General features: G+C 40.0%; 1 protein-coding gene and 2 long non-coding RNA genes across 5 annotated transcripts; 1 reads left to right on the top strand and 2 right to left on the bottom strand.

Annotated features, from left to right (window-relative positions):
• Positions 1–575: 575 nt before the first annotated feature.
• On the bottom strand, positions 576–4,499 carry LOC120437597 (coxsackievirus and adenovirus receptor-like). Of its 3 annotated transcripts, XR_005611275.1 has the most exons (5): positions 4,279–4,499; positions 3,726–4,113; positions 3,470–3,529; positions 1,840–2,184; positions 576–1,601 (listed from the first exon to the last, which is right to left on the bottom strand). XR_005611275.1 is itself a non-coding variant. In XM_039608145.1 (3 exons), exons 1-3 carry the CDS (start codon positions 2,781–2,783, stop codon positions 1,492–1,494), a joined length of 516 nt encoding a protein of 171 aa, XP_039464079.1. In that variant the 5' UTR covers positions 2,784–3,439; the 3' UTR covers positions 576–1,491. The 3 variants fall into 3 exon arrangements, 1 of the variants encoding a protein (XP_039464079.1); XR_005611276.1 differs by lacking the exon at positions 3,726–4,113; XM_039608145.1 differs by lacking the exons at positions 3,470–3,529; positions 3,726–4,113; positions 4,279–4,499 and adding an exon at positions 2,723–3,439.
• Positions 4,500–6,498: 1,999 nt separating this feature from the next.
• On the top strand, positions 6,499–7,080 carry LOC120436241. The gene is made up of 3 exons (XR_005610266.1): positions 6,499–6,610; positions 6,696–6,754; positions 6,832–7,080. It is a non-coding gene; the product is annotated as an uncharacterized LOC120436241 (long non-coding RNA).
• An 8,643-nt stretch (positions 7,081–15,723) lies between these two features.
• LOC120439355 lies at positions 15,724–22,650 on the bottom strand. Its single transcript, XR_005612585.1, has 3 exons — positions 22,492–22,650; positions 20,968–21,063; positions 15,724–15,769 (listed from the first exon to the last, which is right to left on the bottom strand). It is a non-coding gene; the product is annotated as an uncharacterized LOC120439355 (long non-coding RNA).
• Between the last annotated feature and the right edge of the window lie 1,121 nt (positions 22,651–23,771).

Genomic DNA, 23,771 nt, shown 5'->3' on the forward strand with positions numbered 1-23,771 from the left:
TTTCCTGTTAATGCCCTATCGGGCCCCTGGCTAAGCTTTGCTAGATCCGCCCCTGCACAGTTACCAGCGTCAGCTACTAGAAAAGGATCCTGGTGTAGAAAGTAATATTAAATAAATTCTAACAACAGTTTATCAAGCTTAAACGCGCTGCTGTTGTTCAGCTGCTGTTTTCCTCCTTGTGGTGCAAAGTGGGCCAAAAACAAAGAAGAGAGACGGACTCCTGACAGAAAAGCCGATCAGCTGATCATTAAGGAGTTTCATGAAGTAGCGGCAGGAGAGGGAGAGAGAGAGAAGAGGCAGTCGCTCCATATATCGGTGGTTAAGCTTAACGCAGGTACGCTTTACAAACATTCAGAGATGAACTTACACACTTGCTTTACTTCTCTCTGGGATAACTTCCTCGGAGATGGAAATGCTGGTTTGCTAGCGAGGCTACAAATACACACAGCCGCTCTATCACGTGATGCATACTGCTCCGACGTGCTACGGTTATGAGCTGAGTTACGTCGTGTCGCAAGTTTTGTGAGGTGCTTTTTGATATTTAATGGATCGGATTACATTTTTTATTTCGCCGATATCCGATCCAGTAATTTACGTCAGTATCGGACCGATACCTAATATCGGATCGGTCCATCTCTAGTATATAAATGTTCACATTGTTACATTCAAGATCAAATCTGCACACATTTAAACAGGAGGTCAGGAAATGTTTACAGGAAGCAAAGAAAAACATTCAAGAGTAACACGTTTAAACTTTTTCGATAAACAAACTGATATAAATCGTAAATAAAAAATAATCTTGACGTGTTTAAACTGAAGAGTCTCCTTCTTGAAGGAACAAGTTAAGGCTTCATAGATCAGAGGAGGAAACATGTGACTCTGCAGCTCCATGTAACACATTTCTCTTTGGTTTCATAATAATATCAGATTATTCAGTCACTCAGTTCTGGCTGATAAATGGACCCTGAGCACTTTGTGTTGTGTTTGTGTTGTCAGTCAGTGTCTGTAATTATTGTGTAACATCTAAACATGAGGATCAGTCTGTGAGTCTGACCTTACAAACAGCTGAACCTGAAGATGAAACAAACTCACTGATTCTGATATTGTGACAGAGACAACACTGAACTCATCACTGTGAACAAACTTTCTTTGTTTGAATGAGGAAGTCCTGAATGTTCCACATAGAAATAAGGCAAAAGTGTAAATAACACTGTTTAAGGACATAAACTCTTCCACTGAGATGAGCGACTAACCTGGAAACTAAAACAAACTAATAACTAATACTGATGCACACAAAGCAAACAAACAAACAAAAACAGTAACTTCAAATCACCGACAGACGACTAGTGTCTGTCCTCAGATCATCTTCTGAATGTTTAATAACAATAAATGAAGTCTGGCTCATCAGGAGACTCAGACTCCAGGAGTTCAGCTGTAAAGAACTCACATTTCAAACTGCAGTTCAGCAGGAGGCTGTTACGGATCCTGACTCTACGGTTGTTTATGTTTTCTACAGACCAAAAATCCAGCAACACCAGCAACAAGAAGCACAGCAAGAAATGACAGACCGACGATCAGTCCAACAGATCCTCTTGTCTGACCTGCAGGTGAGAAACAGGTGTGAGGTGTCAGCTGTCAGGTAGGTGATGAGTGAAGAACAGAACAGAATCCATTTCCTCTTCAAACTGCTGTCAGACATTATCTACTGCACTCTGATCACATCACTCAGACCAGCTGCTTTCTACAAAGTCTCATCAACAACATCTTTAGAAACAAACATCAACAACCAGGAAGCAGCTTCACCTCTGATCACACACACACTCAACTCTACTCACTCACCTGGAGGAACAACATGAAGGTAGATGCTGCTGATGAGCTTCAAACTGGGTCTCTCTTGGTTTGGTTCTTTTTGGGCAACACGACACTCGTATGTTCCAGTGTCATTAATCGTCACATTCTTCAGAATCAGAGACACGTCTCCATCTTTCATCTGTCTGTCCTGCAGATCCACCCGGTTCTTGAAAGATGGATGCTGGTCGTCTGGAAAAAAACGCTCATCCCGGTAAAAAAGGACATATTTTGTTCCCAGGTCAGCTCTGCTCCAGTTTACTGCTATAATGTTGTTTGAAGCTCGACATGTCAGAGTGACGTTCTGTCCAGACTCAGCTGTGATGATTTCCTGGTCTGAAAGAGGAAACAACACAGAGCAGAGAGGTTAAAGGTCAAAGTACAACTGTCTACTTTGACAGCAGCTACACATATACAATTATTATCTATTCTCTGTAGATTTATACTCCAGTGTTTGGTGCCCCTGAAGTCCTCAGAGAGGTTCAAACATCAGCACAAGATGATTTTGAAAAGAATCTAGAGACCTATAGTTTCTTGTTTTTACATAATGATTTGAGATCCTGCAGCTTCCACAGAACAACAACATGTGCTGATAATAAGTGAACATAATGTGTGAGAGAAAGCAGCCACTCATTATAAGACACTGTGAGTCTCTGCATGCTGCCTTTATGGAGCTACAGCTGTTTGTATACACTGAACAAAAAGCTTTGTAGCTGTATACTGACTCCTGACACTACAACACATCACACAGACACACACAGCCTCCTGTTTCCTTCTCACACACAAAGAAACAGTCAGGATGAAAATTAGTCTCAGGGAAATATGTTTAATATGCAGCCAGTACTTCCTGTTTTATGTCAAAGTTAAATCTCACCTGCAGAGACGAACACGGCAAACATCAAAGTGGAGCAGAGTGACGTAATTACAGCAAACATTTCCGGGTTCTTGATCTGACTCTTAGCTTTTTCTAAATGTCTCAGTCTGTCATGAGATTAAAATTTAGGCTTAAAAAGCAGTTGGATCAGTAACGTTGGTTTACAGGAAGTTGTGTCATTGTGACGTTTGGTGCGCTGCACTGCGGGGTCGAGCAGAAACAAGTGCGTCACAACAGAAGAGGTGAAGTCGAAAGAAAGTTTTATTGCTTCAGTTCTTGAAGCATCCTGGCAGGAAAGATCTGAACCTGTTTCATGTGTCAGTCGTCATGTATGAACAGTTTGTGTCTTTGAATCAGAAGTTTGTTTTGTCTCTGCACCGAGTTTGTTTCCCACAGCAAGTTTCAAGCTCACATCCTGCTCCGCCTCTTCCTGATTCAGCTTCAGCTCCGAGGTCGGAGGTCTGTGTCTGCCGAGCAGCTTATCAAACAACACCGCGACATAACTCTGACTAACCTGAGAACCAGCAGCAGCCTGCACCAGTTTACAAAACCAGTAGCCTGTGTAAATCACCAGTTCATCCAGTGCTGTCCAATTCAAAGAACAAAGAATCACCAGTTTTAGAATTTGAGGTTTTCTGCTAAATTTCCTCCTTTTCTATGGAGGTGAATTGTAAAGTGAAACCTTCAAACAGATTTTTTAGCTTAAAAGACTAAAAGTGAGTTTTAGAAACAGAAAGAAAAACTTACTGTTGTTGTGAAGGACGTCTGGAAGCCTCAAAGGCCTCTGTGGTCATCAGGGTGGAAAATCTAAAGAAAATAAAACACATTAGATTTCTGTGTCTCTGTCACAGCTGCGTCACAGACACGGACGTCCACACAGACCCACCCAGCCTCGTGTCTCCTTCACACACAGACAAACTGGATCAATATGAAAATAATTCTTTGAGAAATATTATTAATAATTTAGTGACACTCAGTTTGTTTTCTAACAGTTAAATCTCACCTGCAGAGACAAACATGAAGACTCCATCGAACATCAGCAAAGTGGAGCAGAGTGACGCAGTTACAGCAGACATGTCCGTGTTCTCTGTTTCTGCTCATCTGACTCTTAGTTTGTCCTAAATGTCTGAGTCTGTTGGTGTTTTCACTCAATAACTGAACCTGAGTTTAAATCTGACGACACAAGATCAAATTTAAGGTTTAAATAAAGCTGAAAGTCACTGACTGTTAGAACCGATCTGTCGTTCAGCCGCTCGCTCAAACTCCACACTTACAGGATGCAACGTCTCGTACGGAAGTGACGTTGGAGTGACGTTTGATGCGTTGGACCAATAAAATTTGAATGATCGAGCAATGATTTCATGGTTCAGGATTTACAGGTTTAACGTCCACTAGAAAGGAAATGACATTTTAAATGAAGTCTCACTCAGTTTTGAAACAGTTTTTCTGTTCAAACATTTTTGTGGGTGGATGTTAACCAAACTGTAACCATGACAACTGAAACTTCTTACCTAAAAGACTGAAAATGATTTTTAGAAAAAGACACAAACACTTACTGTTGTTCTCAAGAAATCTGTTAAATCCTCAAACACTCTTCTGATCATCAGGATGGAACAAAAATCCATATAAAGATAAAAAGTGTGAGGTTGGTGTAATCCATCTGCTTTCTCTGTAGGTCAAAATGAACCTACTGAAGGTTTATTCAACACAAGCAATTAGAAGAAATAGTAAATTAAAATACTCTGTGTGTGAACTCGACTGTGTACCAACCAGCTTAACTAACCTGTCTATCGTTTGGCTTTGACTTCCTGTTTTGCAGACATCTCTTTGCAAAACCATCCAACCGACAGTCGACCACAATTGCAAAGTGACAGACGAATTAAAGTAACAGGAAATGAACCTGTAGAGAAAACCTTCCACTGTCTGTCAGTTAATTGAGATAAACTTGTTCTAATGAATAAAGTCAAAGGTCATGACCTCCTGCACAGCTGTTCTGCAGAACTTTGTCCACCTTTGATTGTCTTTAAGTTGTGTTGGAGCCACAGAGAGCAAATCTTTGTTCTTTATGGAGAACCAGTGAGGCTGTTTGGACTTTCCTATGAAACATCAGTGCAGGAGTCTCTCAGTACATCTGTTTACAGTGAGAAACTATGAAGCAGCAGAAACACACACAGAGAAAACATGTAGAGACAGTCAACAGCAAATAGTCTGCAGGGAGAGAGAGCATGCAGCTGTTGAAGCACTTCCTGGAAATCACATGATTGTAATCACCTAAACAGCTAAAAGATTTTTAAACACTTAATGTTGTTCTGAAGGGTCTCTGAGACCCTCAAACACTCTTCTGATCATCAGGATGGAAAAACAGTTTTGGAAGTTTTATTCCACACAAAGAAAAGTTTTTTGAAAAACTAAAATAGTTCTTTAGAAAGCAACAAGTTCAAATCTGTGGGTAAACTGCTCTGTGCTCCAGACCAACTTCCTGTTATCTCCCTTTGATGTTATGTCTATACAGACACGTCTTATATCTGCAGTGCCCATCACATTAGCAGCCACATCTGCTTCCACCTGCTGTAAGCTCACATATCTGAGTAACAAATCTTGATAAGTGTAGCTGACGCTGAAATATGTGTGTGGGTTGCCATGACAACAGTAGAAGAGGGTGTGAGATCGTTATATTGTTTTTTATTTGTTTTCTTTATTTGGTTCTCGTGTTTATGTTTTATATACTTGTGCACTTTGTGAAAAGAAATAAGTGGCTGAGATGATGTCATATGTGCGATTGATAGCATCTTACTTGTTTCTAGTTTTCACGGTGCACCGTGATTGTGAGAGGAATAAAAAGGAATTGTGGACATGAAGAACCAGAGTGGATACACAAAGCAACAGGAAGTGAACTTGTTTCCATAAAACAGGTTGAACAGATGTCCAGAGACAACGCCCCACTCTGTTTGTGTGCATTTATATGATCATACTCAATGTTTTTTTACTTCACAATCTGCTGACATCCACAGGACATGGACGTAAAAACCTTGTATGGAAGGAAATAAAGGGAATGTACAGTTGGGGACATTCCTTCAGAAAGTGAGGACAGTGAGCTTTCAGGGAGGGACAGTGAAGTGGATCCCTGAATCACGTTTGAGGGACATTTAGGAGTTCAGGTCACATTGTGAGGTCTCGCCTACTTTAAGGGGCCAAATTGCAAAGTAAATCTTTAAATTTTATTACAAGCCTTTTTTTGTAAAATAACAACAATATTAAAACAACGTAAATATTCTTTATAGTGCTGTTTTTTCTTTGTATAACATGTTAAACACAACATTGTGCTACACTCACTGATGCAGGAAATGTGACTCACTGAGTCTTTTTCTCAGGGAAATAATTTAAAATGTCGATCTGATCTACATGCACCTCTAAATGCTGACAATGACGTCAGCTGAACTTTGCTAAGAAAGACAACAGAAGCAATCAGAGACAAAGAGTCAGTGATGCTGTACACAGTTTATCTTTGAGTTACCATGGTAACTCAATGATGAACTACACGAAGAGAACACACCATTGTTCCCAGTTCAGTTTGAATGTATTCCTTTTTTTTTACTTTGAGTATTTTTGTAAGTGTTACAGAAATGGCTTATGTGTAAGAAGTTTAATAGATGGTTCCAGCAGTTAAAATGTTCTTGCTTGTACAGTTCTGTGGACAATATTGTAAAGGTGTGTTTATCTTGTATAGGAGACATGTTTATCTTGTCACAAAGAACAAGGTTTATTACACCGCTATTATCGCGAGGTTTGGGGCGTGACAATATAGACTGTGAGCCCACGTTTAATAATCACGCTAAGGAGTTCAGCGAGCTATCTGCAAAGGCCTGATTAGTCTACCAGCTGTACAAGGTATTTGTCCTTTGCCATAATTATATTGTGATATTGTGAAAATTTGTAATGTATAGTGTTCTAATTATTTTATGGTTTAATTTAGAATGCGCAAGACTGTAAAGGTATTCTTCTAGAACCTCCGAAGTGGCAGGCGGCCACGAGGTAATTTTGTTGTTAAATCACAAGTGTTACCTTTGATAGACTGAAGCGCTTAAAGCCTTTGTGTTTTATGTTTGTAGTTTTCACGGCGTTCAATAAATGCAGCGAAGCGCCCGTCTTGAAGAAGCCGTGCCTGTGTTGTCATTTCGGAGTTACAATTTTTATGATGTTGTTGCAAAGTATGCGTCTGTAGAGCTAAATCATGATGATTGTTCCAAACTAAGAAAATGAAACGATGGACAGAAAATTCAGCAGCAGCTACTAAATCACCAAAGTGTTTCCAGTTGCCCTCCTGTGATGGCTGCAGTTACAGCCACACAGTTGTAAAATCAGTGAAGAGTTGGTTATGTTAGTTTCAGTCAGTTTTTTGTGTGTTTTACCCTTTTTGTGTTTTTGTGGGCTGATCAGCCACTATTTATATTCCCCTTTGTGTCTTAGTTAGGTCCGTTTGTTTGAGTTATCAGCATTGTTTGTTGTCAGCTTTGAGTAGAGTTCTGTTATTGTGACCTAGTGATGGCCAAATGAAGCTTCCTGAAGCTTGTGTTGAAAAAGGGATCATTACTATAAGCTTTAAAACACAGTCCTCTCTGGTGACATCTGGTGGTCAAAAATATGAAGAGCAGCTTGAATCTACAAAAAAAAAGAAAAAAACATAAATGAACTGCATCACTATGACTCTACAGAGTGGAGTTCTGTCTGATATTGGGCCTCCATTGTGTTGCTTTGTATTCTTGTTGTGTGTGAAAAAGATTGTTGTTCATTTGTTTAATAAATAATTTTGATCAATAAACTTTCCTTGTTTAAACATTCACCATGGTGCGCTCTTTCTTAACTTCTTGATTTTGGTAAATACAATAATTGAAAAATACAGATAATAATGTACAACACATGGAGTATGCTTCTGCTCTGAGGTCCCGCCTCCAGGTATTTATGCAATTAATCACTGGACAGGTATGTTTATAAATAATATATATTAGGCCAATTTTCTTTTACATATTTTGACCTGGAGGTAGAATTGATTATGAACTTTAAAGGGAAAATGCTTCTGAACTTGCACAGTAAAAACATGATGCATTTAAGGTAAGCGTGTTTCATTTCTTTGAAGAAGAGGATTTGTTTCACTGTGCGATGGACGACTCTGTTTCTTTTCATGGAGATCGTTTCTCCAGCTTTAAAGAAAATCCTCTCACACGGGACAGAAGAGACTGGAGTGCACAGAAACTCCAATGCAAGTTAGTAGAAATGCAGTTATATGGTCGTTCTGGGTCCCACAGACTATCAGCTAAAAAGAATAAACAAATTAAAATGCTGCACATTTTAAGGTCATTTTTATAAGGTTTCTAATGTGAAAAGCAGATTTATAACATTTTAAGTTTTCATGTTTTTAGATAAAATAAACACAAAACAAAAGTAAACAACAATAACTGAACTGAAACACTGATCAACATCAACTCAAAATACTCCCACATGACAGAACCTCCTCTCTTCCTCGCTGGCTTCATATCTCTCAGTAGAATGATCAGTGGTTTGCTATCTCTCACTATCAAAATACTCCACAAATCCCACAAATGATTCACTTCCCTAAAAAACACTGAATCAGTTACGTTCTAAACGAAGCCTCAGACGTCACTGATCACGTGACTCTGGCCAAACAAATGCAATGTCTGTTCTCTATGTCATGTCAGATCGTTATTGTAATGAGGCAGGAATGGTGGAATTTGGCTCCTCTGGCTCCAACTCACCTCTTTCCTTAAGCAGATTTTTTTTAATGTGTGTGAGACATGAATGATGGGCCCTGGTCAGTCAGTATGTTTCAGGCTGACGACTTGGAAGATGACCTGAAACCGCGCCTGCACCAGAGTCTTTGCTGATATGGTGCATACGGGCACTGCTTCAAGATGTGCATTTCAGTGAAACGGCCTAATGAGGTCCATCCCAAAATGTTCAAACCTCCATTTTTTTGTAGGGGTGCAAAAGCGCTTTTAGAAAGACACTCCGGGCAGAATGCACACCAACAGTGTGCATCAGCTCGGTTGCCCGGTCAATAAATCAGGCCATTACTCACTCCAGAGTTTAATCATATCCCGTATGCCTTTCCATGAGGTTATCATGAGGAAAATCATTTCCCGGCAGCTTTTGGGCACCAAGAATTGTGTGTGTTACTCTTCTGTGCGAGTGTCACAACTCAGTTGATGAAGCCTATCTTCCATTAATACAAATTTGCATTTGCAGCACTATGGGATATTTATAAATGTCACCTTGCACACATCTGACCTCCACCCACTCTGCCTCCAGAACTGCGCCCAGCTGAACCAGGTTTTTGTGGACCAGAGTCCGCTTGCTGCCCAAATCCACCATGGCCTGGTGTATAATATGTCAGCAGGAGAAATGTGAGGAAACACAACAGAAGGGAAGAGAGGAGGAGCAAAGTGTGACCAAGAGGAACCATCAAATGTTCCCTTTGTTTAGGTGTGCACAAGACTTGTCTATGGTCATCAAACAGTCAGTAAACACTAGAATCAGTCAAAGGAATTAAAAACTGTTGGATTCTGGAATTTTTCATTTGTAGTCGGGCTGTGAGAAGTAGTGCTGAGGCTGCAGCAGCGCCCCTGGTGGATGTTAGAGGCTGTGCATGAACTCAAACCTGCACTTCCTCTGTCATCCACCAGTGGGCTCTGCAGCTTCTCAGCAGCCATAATTCCTCTGACCTGGTGACCTTTCAGTGTAAAGATGGCTGCAGTGTGACCAGAAAGACTGAGTGCTGGTGGGATTTAAACAAATGAGGAACAGCTGGAGAAATTTAAGTGTCAGAATTTTCTATTTATGAACTTGACAAACTCATTTAGATGAACTGATGATACAGAATCAGGACATTTCAGCAACTCTGCATCTTATTTTACAGAACATGTTGATCTCAGTTAGTTTGAAGTGAAGCCTTTTTCATATAAACATTACACTGAGAGAAAAACACCTTTATTTTATTTTCTTCTTACAGGAACAGACTCAGATGTCAGTTTGATCTGTCAGTCTGCTGCAGAGAGACGCTCTCAGTGAGCAGCTTTACTCGAAGGTTTTATCTGAGACTGATTCTTTCTTCCATCTGTTCTACATGCAGGAGGTTGGATCAGACCTGCTCAGTGTTTTGTTTGCACTGATTCCAGGTCAGATCAGCTCTGCATCACCTGGTTCAACAAGTCAGAAAACTTCAGTAAATAAACCTCCACAGACACAGAAAACAAATTAATCAAGACTGACAAGAAAAACATTCAGTAATAATGTTTGTAAAACTTTATTAGCAATGAACAAACACATTTGACACATAACATACTAAAACTGCACAATCACCTAATGTATATAATAGATAATGTTCTTCCTCTCTCACCCCCTTTTGCACAAGTATAGGAGCGTGTCAGGTTACATTTCACTGTGTGTTATAGTTGTACAACTATGCATCTGTCGAATAACGAATCTTCACATCCTTCCTTACTTCACAGGCTGAAGTGGAGAAAGCAGCATGATGCTGTGACAGAGAAATCTGTTAAGATAAGATAAGATAATGCTGGTTGTATTTGAAATTAAAGAAAAAAAAACCCAGAATCTTTTAATTTAATATCTTATTAAAATGTCCTGACTTTATCTCTGCCTTATATTTTTTGAGCATTGACCTTAGATAAATTACTATATATAATAACAATAACAGCCAGTTTTAAGTTGTGTGTTTAAAGCTTCGTCTTAATGGTTCCTAAACCAACTCTGGACGTGTTTGATGTTTGTCTGCTGGATGATCAGATCATCTGTCTGTACCTGAATGTTCACTGACAACACAGAGAGTCTGAACAGCAGCAGGAGACTCAGAGTTCATGTGGAAACAAACTAATTTGAAACAGGCTGCAGTTCAACAGGAGGCTGAAATGAATCCTGACTCTGCTTTTGTTTATGTTTTCTGTAAATCAAAAATCGAGCAGCAACTAGAAGAACAGCAAGAACTGACAGACCAACAATCAGTCCAACAGATCCATCCTCTGTGTCTCCTCCTGTCTGACCTGCAGGTGAGAAACAGGTGTGAGGTGTCAGCTGTCAGGTAGGTGATGAGTGAAGAACAGAACAGAATCCATTTCCTCTTCAAACTGCTGTCAGACATTATCTACTGCACTCTGATCACATCACTCAGACCAGCTGCTTTCTACAAAGTCTCATCAACAACATCTTTAGAAACAAACATCAACAACCAGGAAGCAGCTTCACCTCTGATCACACACGGACGTAGGACTCGAAACAGGCCCAAAGCAAAGTCCCGAAAGTCTCAAAACATAGTTCAGGGGACCAGCCCTGAGGTAGCCAGCACAGGAGTCCAGAGTGAAACAGTTCAGGGGGTCGGCCATGCAGAAGGTGACGTGGAAACTGTTCTGGAGGTCAACCCGGAGGTCGCCAGTTCACTAATCCATCACAAAGCCCTCTTGCAGGGTGGCAGCGTGGAAGATGGCGGTGACATGGGCAGAACAAATCAAAAAAGACGATGCAGAAGGCAGTGGCGGAGGAAGGCAGCAGAGGTGATACTGGTCCGAGATACGTCGACGATGGCGAAGATGTCCTACAAGCGGCCTGGAAGATGGCCGACGATGTTGAGGTGGCAGAAGTGGACCAGAATGCGGCGTGACCAGTGGCGTGAGTGGGGGGCTTACTGGGTTGTTTTTCAGAAGCCGGGGTCTTTTGCAGTGTAATTTTTTCATAGTTAGATGGCTGGCTGACAACTGTATAAACAAAACCTATACACAATATTCGAAGCACATAGTGCATAATGTGGGAATTTACTTCTGTGCGTAAATCCCACCTAATATTGGTATGATCCGAGCTCAGGCACTAAGCAATTGAGCGAGGGGGCGGGGGGAGCTGCTGCCTGTTGGAGAAACGGAGCGACGCAGACAGAGGAGAGCTTAAGTTCGACCAGGTACCAAAGCAAATCATTCCTACTATACAAATGATGTCAATATGACAGTGTATCATGAAAGATTAATATCAAACTGATCACTTGACCCATATTACGTTACTTCAAGTGAATCAACAAATGGTGAAATGAAAAGCCGAACAACAACAACGCTGTTTCTTTAGAGAGTCTTAGCTTACGTGTGTTTATTTCATATTTTCAGTTGTTACCCTCCACGGCTAAATAAATCGGTTTCCCTTACTCCCAGCAAATGGGCAACAGAAACCCGATCGGTGCCTATGCCATTCCCAATATGCGCTGGCTGATGCAGCATGAGTACGAGCAATTTTGTTTTTTGTTTTTTTTTGCCAATGCCCGTGATGCCGCCACCCACCACGATGCCGCCCGTATCAAAAACCGCTACTGTACACAGCAGTATATTCACAGTTTAAACCAGATCTTTCCATACACTTTCTGGAAAACACAAGAACATCTTTTACTGTACAACATCAATTTAGAGTAAACTTGTTTTATTTTAGATAAATAAATATTGAAATATCTTTTGAATTAGTTAAATGTCAGAATAAAGAGAGAGGAGCTGCTTTTTTTTTTTTATCACTTTCATCAAATTTAGGAGTAGATAGACACTAAGTTTATTGTTAATTAATAAGAAACTCCAGACGATTCCATTCTGAGCTGAAAAAGCTTCTGATTGGTTAGTAGAGTCCATGTGAGTAAATTGTAGTAAAAGACAAAAGGATTTTCAGTTAACTGACTAAATGTATATATATATGTATATATATATATATATATATATATATATATATATACAAATATATGTACACACTAGTCATTAAATAAAGAAAATCTTAAATAGGAATGTGAGGGGGGGGGGCGCAGATATTGCACAGGAATGAGCAACAGTACAAACTGAAGAGTACAAAAATGTTTGTTTTTTGTGGCAGTTGTTAGAGTATTGCACTTTTTTAAATATAGATATCAGTAAAGTGGAGTGACCAGTGCAGTTATACAGAGTACTTGTGAAGCTGCATGGTAGCTTCTGAGTGCGTCCTGTGCTGTGTGTGTTTAAGCGTTGATGATGCTGTGTGCTTTACGGAGGCATCGCTGGAGATAAATGTCCTGAATGGCAGGAAGGGTTAGGGTTATATACTGAAAAATACTGAGCGCGCTCCTTCGACATTTTCGCCGACCAATCAAAGGGTTGCCGATCAATGTTTCTACTATCGATGCGTAGCCCCTTTTAAGCCACCCAGTGATCTCACATTACTTCATCCAGCTATACTAATCGTCAACAACAGGTGTGTTTGGAGAACCGGATTAGCAAGCTCAAAGTTGGCGCGATGATTTGATCTTGGATGTAGTAAGCGAGGTACGAAGAACGGACCCCAGATCCTTCCCCATAATCTTCCACTCTGCTTATCCCCCGGAACAAACAGTCTCTCCTGCAAGTACAATCAAACAGCTCCAAGGCCTTGCAAACTGTTTTCTAAATATTTGAACTCTCACCTACACATGGGTTTAACTACTGTGTGTGTGTGTGCGTGTGTGCCTAGGCCTCAGCATTCACTCTGTCTATAAGGACAGAGGCCAACCCTTCATGTGTACAATAATCTAACTGAAACCATACATGTAATATGTTGAATAAATGTTCTAATCAAATGTCACTGTTCAAAGCTTAATAAAAGAATATAAAGGAATAAAGGATAATGATGAATAACATGGTATATGTGTTTTGTAAGCGTGTTCTTTCTATAGCTCAAGATCCATAACACAATAGATTGCTCGGTCCTCGCGCCGAACAAAGTTTCCAACCCTCCACTAGTTGATCGAGCCCCCCTCATTGGCAAGCACAAAAATGCAATGCATGTATATGAAAAGGATTATCACGGCCCCTGTAATAGAAAATGTTAATATGGGATTATGACGATACCTGTAATAGGAGTTGTAACATAAGGCCAACAGCCTAAAGAAATTCTCTAATGCAATAACAATTAATGATGATAAGTAAATGAAATAATGAGTAATTATTGCCAATACATACTACTTAAAGGTTAACAAAAGATATAACTAAATAAAAGATCATAAAACAACATGATGTAAGTGTCGTGTAAGCATGTGCAGCCTTCTGTGCTCTGAGCCACTTCCCTCAATAGATCAGCCAGACATCCCGCTGACTGTAGCTTTTAACCCTTACTGACTTGAGCACAACTCCATAATAAGCACCAGGCGGCAATGTGTATAAAGATGATCCAGGTTACACCTGCAATGAAAGATTATATGATTATACTAACAAGTGTAAATAGAAGATTAACATGAGGTTATAACAATCACTGTCATCCAAACTTTAATGTAATGTCAATAGCTTCAATAAATGCTTTAATGCAATGCTTAGTATATGATTCTGATGCAATGATAAAATAACAGTAAAATATATTTTCTCACTACACAAGCCAACGATCGAATTTGGTGTATTTTTTTTAAATTATTTGAATATATATGAGTGCTTTTGTATAAATATACAAACAATACATATGTGCTTTCAATTGTGTAATTTAAGTGATCTAGATAGCTCTGGTTTGGAAGTTCAATTAACACTAGCAATGTGTTTTGGAGTTTGTACATGCTTTGTCTCTAGGGGCCATCATATATATTTATATGTAAACATATATGAATAAAACCATTTTTACACTATTAATTCCTTTTGTGCATAACTTTATATTGTTGTTGGTAATAAATTAATTAAAGGAACAAAACAACCTGAAGTGCCAGTTGGGAGCCGGCTCTTTTCAGTGAGTCGAGCCAAAAGAGCCGGTTCTCTAAAAAGAGACGGAATTCCCATCACTACAAACGAGTCAAAAGTTACGCTTCATGCTTCAGAAATTGGCGCCTCTCCGCAGCAAGATAAAGCAGCTGCGCTCATGTGATTTCTCTTCAAGCGATACGCGCATCGATGTGAGGTTTCACTTTTAAGCTGTGTCCCAATCAGGGACCGCACGCTTCGTAGTACATGCACTTCGCGGACTATTTGAGGTGGGTACCCTGAAGTGTGAGAAGGGTGGAAGTGAGAGCCTTGTGAAAAGGGATGGTCTAGTCGTCATCGGGCTGCTCAGGTTGCCTAGCAACCATGATACTAACCACGAGAAATGTTTCATACAGCTTTGCTTGACAGAAATGAAGGAGAATTTTTTTTATTCTTTTGTTTTTTTTTATGAAATCACTTTGATTTGTTGAGTATCTGAGGCTGAGACCACGGGAATGTACAAAACTTGACTGTTGGGCTTCATTTCTGTACTGAACAGTCATTTTAAGATTAGCTAGTAAACAACAATTAGCTAATGCTGATCATGAGACTAAAGTCATCTTACTTTCGTAATGTAAGTGTAATAATGCCAATACTATAGTTATATTATTATGAATTATCACAGCAGTAAGCTTGAACTCCTTGTCAAATACTGAGCTTCAGTAAAGATTCAAGTTGCATTTATTTATATTTCCTGTCACCTTAAATCTTCACTCAAAGACAAGTGTCTTTTACAGTGTATATACACACACACATACACATATGTTATATTAAATATACGAGATAAATATTGTTATTTTGTTATATTGGCATTAGTAAATTAGGCTCAATGCTCATATATATGTGTAAAAAGAAAATGTACAAGCTGTGATAACTGTTTCTGATACAATGAAGAGTAGACTGATATATGAAATATTCCTTTATTGGGTGAGAAAATCAGACCATGTCATAACTGCTTTAAGTCACACAGAATAGATATCAGAGCCTTAAACAGGCTGACTTCTGCTAAATGGGTCAAACTGGGCAGAAAGTATCCAAACACATAACATCCTTGTAGAATATGATGTAACACTATAGCTCAACTTGCCTTTGAATATATAAAGCATATAAACAATTACAGCAATATGATGCAACAAACACAGCAGTACTACTAATCCAAAATACTAAAAGCTTCATAGAAGCCTCACAGATGATGTGCAGCAGTGGGTCCCTCAGTCTGTCCTCACTCTGGACACTTGCGGTTGTCACACATGGAAATCAAATGCATGAGAAGCTGCAGGTTTCAAACACAAGTGTAACTTATAAATACATGTTCATACTTTTATTCCACAATCAGAAAGAAAGAAAAAGAGAGAGAGTGCAGGACAGACAGACAGGTGACAGTCTCAGGTGTATACACTGCTACAAAACAGCACAAGTGAAGGAGGATTTAGTTTTTGTGTTATTACGAGTGCTGAACAAGAAGAGTTCCCTGATGGTACAGTGGACACATGTGTGACTCCTGAGGAGGGATATTATCAGTATTGGGCAAGTTACTTTGAAAAAGTAATTCAATTATAGTTACTAGTTACTTTTCAAAAAAGTAACTGAGTTAGTAACAGAGTTACAATATTCTAAAAGTAATTAATTATTTGAAAAGTAACTATTGCGGTACTTTAATAATAATAAAAAAAAAAGGTTTAACCCTCTGGGGTCCAGGGTATAATTGGCTATTTTTAACTACTTTTGATTTTCCCTCCACATTTTACCTTTAAAAACGATTTACTTTGCCTTGTTTGGCATCATCCTTTTCAGCACAACCTCACGTGCCTGAATTTACAGTCATGTTTTCATTTTACATACTGTATTAACACAATTGATCTAAAATCAGACAAAAACCATAAAATCAGAGTAGAAAAAGTTATTTTTACCGTAACAACCACAAACATGTTTAATAAATCATATTTCATAACTTCAAATGCAAATATTAATTGTCAATTTTAAAATCCTACGGACAAGTTTGGCAAAAAAAAGTTATTTGCATCCATTTACCTTTTACCTTGATTTTTTTAAATAACCATTTCAAACTATTTACAGAACAATCAGCTGTTCTTCAATAAGATGCCACACAAACTATTTGTGCCACTCCAAAAAAATAATTTCTGTCCACTATAAAGGAGAACATCACAGCCTGATACCTGCAGGTCTGACAACAGCAGGTGTATCACTCCTGTTTCTACCTGGAGGCAGCAGTCACCTCATTGTTCTGACATAAAAAACAAAACTATCCACAACACTACACACTAACTACACAAGACAACACATTAACTACACACTCCAAACACACTACACCTCACAAATCTCTCACATCTCAAAACTCGCTCTCTCTCTTTCTCTGCTCTCTCTCTCTCGCCATCACTCCTAAAACGTCCCCTGTTTTGTTTTGTTGCTCATAAGCAGAGTGTTTGCTAGCGCTAACGAAACTATTGAGGAAAACACGCCGCGTATATATTGTTTATCATGACTCTGGTTTTACATGGCCTATCGACACAATTTATAAACTGGTATATATCACCCTGTTGCTTTGTCTTTAAGTGGTCATGTGATTGGCTTACCACGACTCCTTTATTCTTCCTCAGTCAAACAGCAGCATTCATGCAATTGTTTTGCCCCTTTAGCTCCAGCTGTTGTGCTAGATGTAACATTATCTACAGCTACTTTAAGTACCACTGATATTCATTTAGACTCTTTTTCTCCAATCGATCTTTCTGAGTTAACTTCAATAATTAATTCCTCCAAACAATCAACATGTCTTTTAGACCCCATTCCTAAAAAAACTGCTCAAAGAAGTCCTGCCATTAATTAATGCTTAAATCTTAAATATAATCAACCTATCTCTAATAATTGGCTATGTACCACAGGCCTTCAAGGTGGCTGTAGTTAAACCTTTACTCAAAAAGCAATCTCTAGACCCAGCTGTCTTAGCTAATTACAGGCCAATCTCCAACCTTCCTTTCATATCAAAAATCCTTGAAAGAGTAGTTGTCAAACAGCTAACTGATCATCTGCAGAGGAATGGCTTATTTGAAGCGTTTCAGTCAGGTTTCAGAGCTCATCACAGCACAGAAACAGCTTTAGTGAAGGTTACAAATGATCTTCTTATGGCCTCTGACAGTGGACTCATCTCTGTGCTTGTCCTGCTAGACCTTAGTGCAGCGTTCGATACTGTTGACCATAATATCCTATTAGCGCGATTAGAACATGCTGTAGGTATTACAGGTACTGCACTGCAGTGGTTTAAATCATATCTAATAGACTCCAATTTGTACATGTAAATGGAGAGTCCTCTTCACCCACTAAGGTCAATTATGGTGTTCCACAGGGTTCAGTGCTTGGACCAATTCTATTTACATTATACATGCTTCCCCTAGGCAGCATCATTAGAAGACATAGCATATATTTTCACTGCTATGCAAATGACACGCAGCTCTATCTATCCATGAAGCCAGGTAACACACAACAATTAGTTAAACTGCAGGAATCTCTTACAGACATAAAGACCTGGATGGCCGCTAACTTTCTGCTTCTTAATTCAGATAAAACTGAGGTTATTGTACTCGGCCCTGAAAATATTAGAAATATGTCTAATATCTAACCAGATTCTTACTCTGGATGGCATTACCTTGGCCTCCAGTAATGCTGTGAGGAACCTTGGAGTCATTTTTGACCATGATTTCCCAGATGGTACCCCAAATGAGCCCCTCCCAAATGGCTGAACTTCTCACCCTCTCTAAGGGAGAGGCCAGCCACCCTTTGGAGGAAGCCCATTTCCGCCGCTTGTATTCGTGAACTTGTTCTTTTGGTCACTACCTACAGCTTGCGACCATAGGTGAGGGTAGGGGTGTAGATTGACTGCACTTGGCTATGCCTAGAAATTCTGTCCATAAAGATTTTGAACAGAATCTGTGACAAAGGGCAGCCCTGGCAGGAACAAGTCAGAGTTACTGCTGGCTATGCGGACCAAGCTCTTGCAACGGTCGTATAAGGATTGATTGGCCCGTAGCAATGGGCCAGACACCCCATACTCTCGGAGCGCTACCCCACAGGACCCCCCGAGAGACACGGTTAAATGCCTTCTGCAAGTCCACAAAGCACAGTTTGGTTGGGCAAACTCCCATGCACCCTTGAGTATCCTTGAGAGGATAAAGAGCTGGTCCAGTGTTCCATGACCAGGACGAAAACCGCATTGTTACTCCTGTATTAGAGTTTTGACTAACGGACAGACACTTCTCTCCAGCACCCTGGCATAGACTTTCCCAGGGATGCTGAGGAGTGTGATTCCCCTGTAGTTGGAACACACCCTTCAGTCCCCTTTGTTACAGATGGGGACCACCACCCTGGTCTGCCAGTCCAGGGTTACTGCCCCTGAACTTCACGCGACATTGCAGAGACGTGTCAACCAAGACAACCCTACGACATCCAGAGCCCCCTGGGGCACCCCAGGGATGTGCAGGTAGAACACCGCTTTCCCCTCCTGAGTCACCTGACGGTTTGCCAGAATCTCTTTGAGGCAGTCCGGAAGTCTTTTTCCATGGTCTCTCTGAACTCCTCCCACACCCAAGTTTTTGCTTCCGCCACCACCCGCGCTGCATTCCACTTGGCCTGTCAGTACCTATTAGCTTCTCCACAGGCTAACCAAGCCTGGAAGGACGACTCCTTCAGCTTTGTGGTTTCCCTCACCTCTGATGTCCACCATTAGGTTCGGGGATTACCACCACAACAGGCACCAACTATCTTGCGGCCACAGCTCATTGCAGCTTGGGCAATGGAGGTGCTGAACATGATCCATTTGGACTCAATGTCCCCAGTCTCCCTCGGAATGCGGTTGAAGATCTCGTGTTCCAGGGCCTCTGCTAGACATTCCCAGAACACCCTCACTTTACGTTTGGGTGTGCCAGGTCTGTCCAGCATCCTCCCTCGCCACTTGGAGACTATACGCCCCCCCCTTTTTTTTTTAATTGTCTAAAGGCAAAGAAAGATGCCCCACTCTTTACCTGAGTGTCCAAAACATATGGCCTCAGGTCTGGTGATACGATTACAAAATTGATCATCGACCTGTGGCCTAGAGTGTCCTGGTGCTACGTGCACTTATGGACACTCTTATGTTTGAACATGGTGTTCGTTATGGCCAAACTGTGGTTTGCACAGAAGACCATTACAGAAGAAATGTAAACTTTTTAAAATTATGGGAAATTGCAAAGCTATTAACTTTTAAACTTCGGTAACTTTGCTCTACTTCACTTCAGCAGCATCAGGTAATGTTTACATGTTGATTCATAGTTCAGTTTTTGTTCGACTGCAAAATATTTTTAAGGTTATCTGCTATAAAAAGGCATATGCTGTGATGCTCACACCTCTGATAGTCTCACAAGTGTCAGCTTTCTTTTGATGGATGTAGAAATCTGGATGTGTACTGATAAATGATCAGAATTATGATATTTTTGACTGAGGCCAAATTTCCCCGAATCAAATAGATTCTAGAAATCAGTGACAATATCTAGCCCTAGAGTCAACTTATTTTCTGTGTTTAGAGTTTGGAGAAATGTTTCTCCAAATGGTGTCTACGTGTTCTTCCTGTCTTTAAAGTTAACAGCCTGGTGTTGAAACACCTGCAGCTGAAGTGTTTTCTTTCTATCAGAAACAGGATGCTGGACGACTGCAGAGCTGTTAGCTTCAGTTAACCACAGACCACAAACACATAGTCCAGCTCACAGTGAGCAACACTCACTACGCATAGTTTTAAAGACATTTGACCATACTAATTAAATTTTACATAAAGGAAACTCATGCAAAAAAAAAGCAAAAAGCAAAAAAAAAGCATACATTTAAATATCGGGATTACATTTTCTGAACCTCCCTCATGTGCCCCATAATGTCCTCATAATCACTCATATTATCAGTTAGCATGAACTGTCTTCATGAATTAAATCTGATTCTGTTTTCATACTAAACTACCAAACTCGGCGTTTGATGAGAAATGTCCTTATAATCCAAACTATGCTCATGATTCCAATTTTCCCAGTTTTTTTTTTTTTTTTTTTTTTTTTTTTTTAAATACCATCACTCCTATGTTGCCACTGTAAACATTCACCAAGGTCCTTAGAAGCAGATTTTACCACTCAGCAGTCAAACTACTAAAACCTGTCCGAAATATGGGTGAAGCTCTGTGCAATCAAGCTTAATGAAAATATCAAACAAACCAGACAGAAACTTCCAGAGCCGAAGAATGAACTAGGGAGAAAAAAAATAAATACAAATAATAATAAAAAAATGCAGTTCCTCTAATGTCCACTTGAGGCTACAAAAGTGAATGAGTCTCCACAGACAGCCACGTTGTCCAATAAAACAACAAGTACACTGACCATCATCTTTACTACGATAACAAGGAGCTGAAACTGTCCAAACCTCACCATGGAGAAAACGCTACATTACCTCTGCTTCGTCTGATTGGTTGTTGTTGATGATTTATTGTTTTGATGTTGTACTTGACATGAGTGATGATTTCATCTTCTCCAGTTTCTTCTTGATCTGATGAAATGATTCAACATAAAAAATGTAATTAAATATCTAAACAGAGATTACATATGAGAAATATGTTACTGCCCCCCCCCCCAAAAAAAAAAAATTAAACCAAACAATCACTTTGTCCCTGATTCAAACTCATGTTCTAGTATGATCAGTCTATTGAGTAAAAAGCTTTTGTGTAAAATATTTAAAATAGGTTTAAAACTAGTGTAGCCAAAAATATAGCACATAGTAGAGCCATTGTCTTTAACACGTCTGCCAAGTGGGCTCGTTTTGACCCCATCCTCCAACAACAGCAATCCAAAGAAGTATTTTCTTCTAGATGTAAAGTAAATAAAGTTCTTATTATAGTTGTCATTCTAATTTGAAGTAGAATTTGACAATCCATATTTAAACCTCTGGTCTCTATGCTGACCATTTGCGTTCCCCTGTTGCTCTACACAGCCACATAATCCCCCTCCCCCTCCCAGTGATTGTCCATAGGTGATGTCTTCCCAATTACTGCAGATACAATAGTATTGGTACAGGAATAGTAATAGACAGCTGCTATAAAAATGTTATTTATTCTTGTTTATGAACAAAATAAGTCCCAACCTTTACAAACATCAGAAGCTTTTCACAGTTTTTTTCCCCACGTCTTAACACCTCTGCAGAGAAATGCTAACAGATGACAAAGACCTGCGTGATGTTTGTGTGAAAACTGAAGGTGAACAACCACAAAACTGCTATCTTCTCTCAGTGCAAAGTGACACATTTCACCACAGAGCACAAAGCAAATGTATTCTAACAACAAGCAGACTATTCTTACCCAAACTAGAAAAGATGGCTTCCTACTATACATGTAAGTGTGTAAAACCTGCAGATAGAGACAAAATACTGACAAAACCTTGACACTTGTGAAGGTGAAGCCAAAGGGCAGATATGCTTCACCATATTTTCTAGTCTTTGGCTTAGAATGAAGTTGGTTTGGAAACATATTCAGTGATGCTTCATCTCCTGATTTGAGTTTGTTTGGGAGCCCCGTCAAAAAACTGTCCATTATGCTAGCAAAATCTCTTTACATTATAAAAAAATGACCACTGATCACCAAAAATATTTAAATTTACATATACGCAAAAAAATAAATAAAAAAAATCTACCCCTCACCCCGACCCCCTAAAACAGCAAAACAAATTAACAACATATAAGATGTATACAAGATGGATAAAAAAAAGCTACATTAACAGTAATGAATGCATCTCTGGAATTTAGGCAAAACATAACTGACAATCACTTTCCAGTTAGCAAACACATCTGCTGTGTCTAACACCAACCACTCAGCACACAAAATATACATCAGCAAATTTCTTTGCTGTGAATGTGATGAATGAATGTGAACTTTATTCTTCTAACAAAATGAAATTATAAAAGATCAGGAAGTCTGAGTCTCACCTTCAGGTTTCCTGTGGACACATCGTCTCACCATCAGAACCATTAACACCAGTAGAACCACAACACAGACTGATCCAACACATGACAACACAGAGAGAACAGGAGGAAGAGTGATGGAGATGGAACCAGGAGGTGTGGATGTAGGTGGAGGTGTGGATGTAGGTGGAGGTGTGGTGGTGTGTTTGTCTAAAGTAAAGCAAACACAGTCATTAAGTTGTCGTCACATTGTGAATGTTGAAAGCTGCAGAAACACAGACAGGTGAGTGTGTCACCTGTGACAGTGATCCAGCTGGATGGAGACTCTCCATGACCGCTGATGTCACACTTGTAGAGGCCTTCATCAGACCTGGAAACATGCTGGATGGTCATGTGACCTGTAGGCTGCTTCCTGATGAGGGAGCCATCTTTATAGAAAGCAGCTGGGAGGTTGGAGGGAGTGGTCTTTGTTTTACAGAGCAGAGTGACGTCATCTCCCTCCATCACAGGGAGGACAGGACTCTGCAGGATCACTGATCCACCTCAACACAGAGACAAACTACAGCATTTCATCCATTTACACACAGCTTCATCAACACTAACTCCACACACTCAGCTTACCAGTGACTGTCAGGTTAACCATGTTACTGATGGGACCCTCTCTGGACTCACACCAGTAAACTCCACTGTCAAACAGGGCAAAGTAGCTGATGTTACAGGAAGAATGAGCTGGTTTTCCCCACCCATCTCCACACTGAGTCCTCTGTAAATTGCTTGTGTTTCTCCTCAGAGTCCATCCAGCAGAGCTGTCGTCCTCCTCACAGCTCAGAGACACAGAGTCATATTCAAAGAACTGAGAGCTGCTGGGACTCACAGTCAGACGAGCTGTGAGGGTTGAAATGAAAAACTGATGATTTGTTAGACTTTACATTGTTAAACATGAACCCAATCAGGTCATATCAGTGAGCATTTCTCAGGTTTAAACTGTGACAGAAGAAGGTTACTGACCTTGGTTTGTTGTGCAGCTCAGCAGTGAGATCAGAACTAAAGAGAAATGACACTCAGGTTGATTTGAGGTGAACATAAAGAACAACTCCACACAAAGCTGACAAACACACAAACTCGTCGCTCTCTAATACAGGCGTCTCAAACTCCAGGCCTCAAGTGTCCTACAGGTTGTAGATCTCACCCTGGGTCAACACACCTGAATCAGATGATTAGTTTATTACCAGGCCTCTGGAGAACTTCAAGAGATGTTGAGGAGGTAATTTAATAATTTATGACGCAGTGGTGGATTTCACATT

The sequence above is a fragment of the Oreochromis aureus genome, linkage group 3 (genome assembly GCF_013358895.1).
Source record: "Oreochromis aureus strain Israel breed Guangdong linkage group 3, ZZ_aureus, whole genome shotgun sequence".
Classification (NCBI taxonomy): Eukaryota; Metazoa; Chordata; class Actinopteri; order Cichliformes; family Cichlidae; genus Oreochromis; species Oreochromis aureus.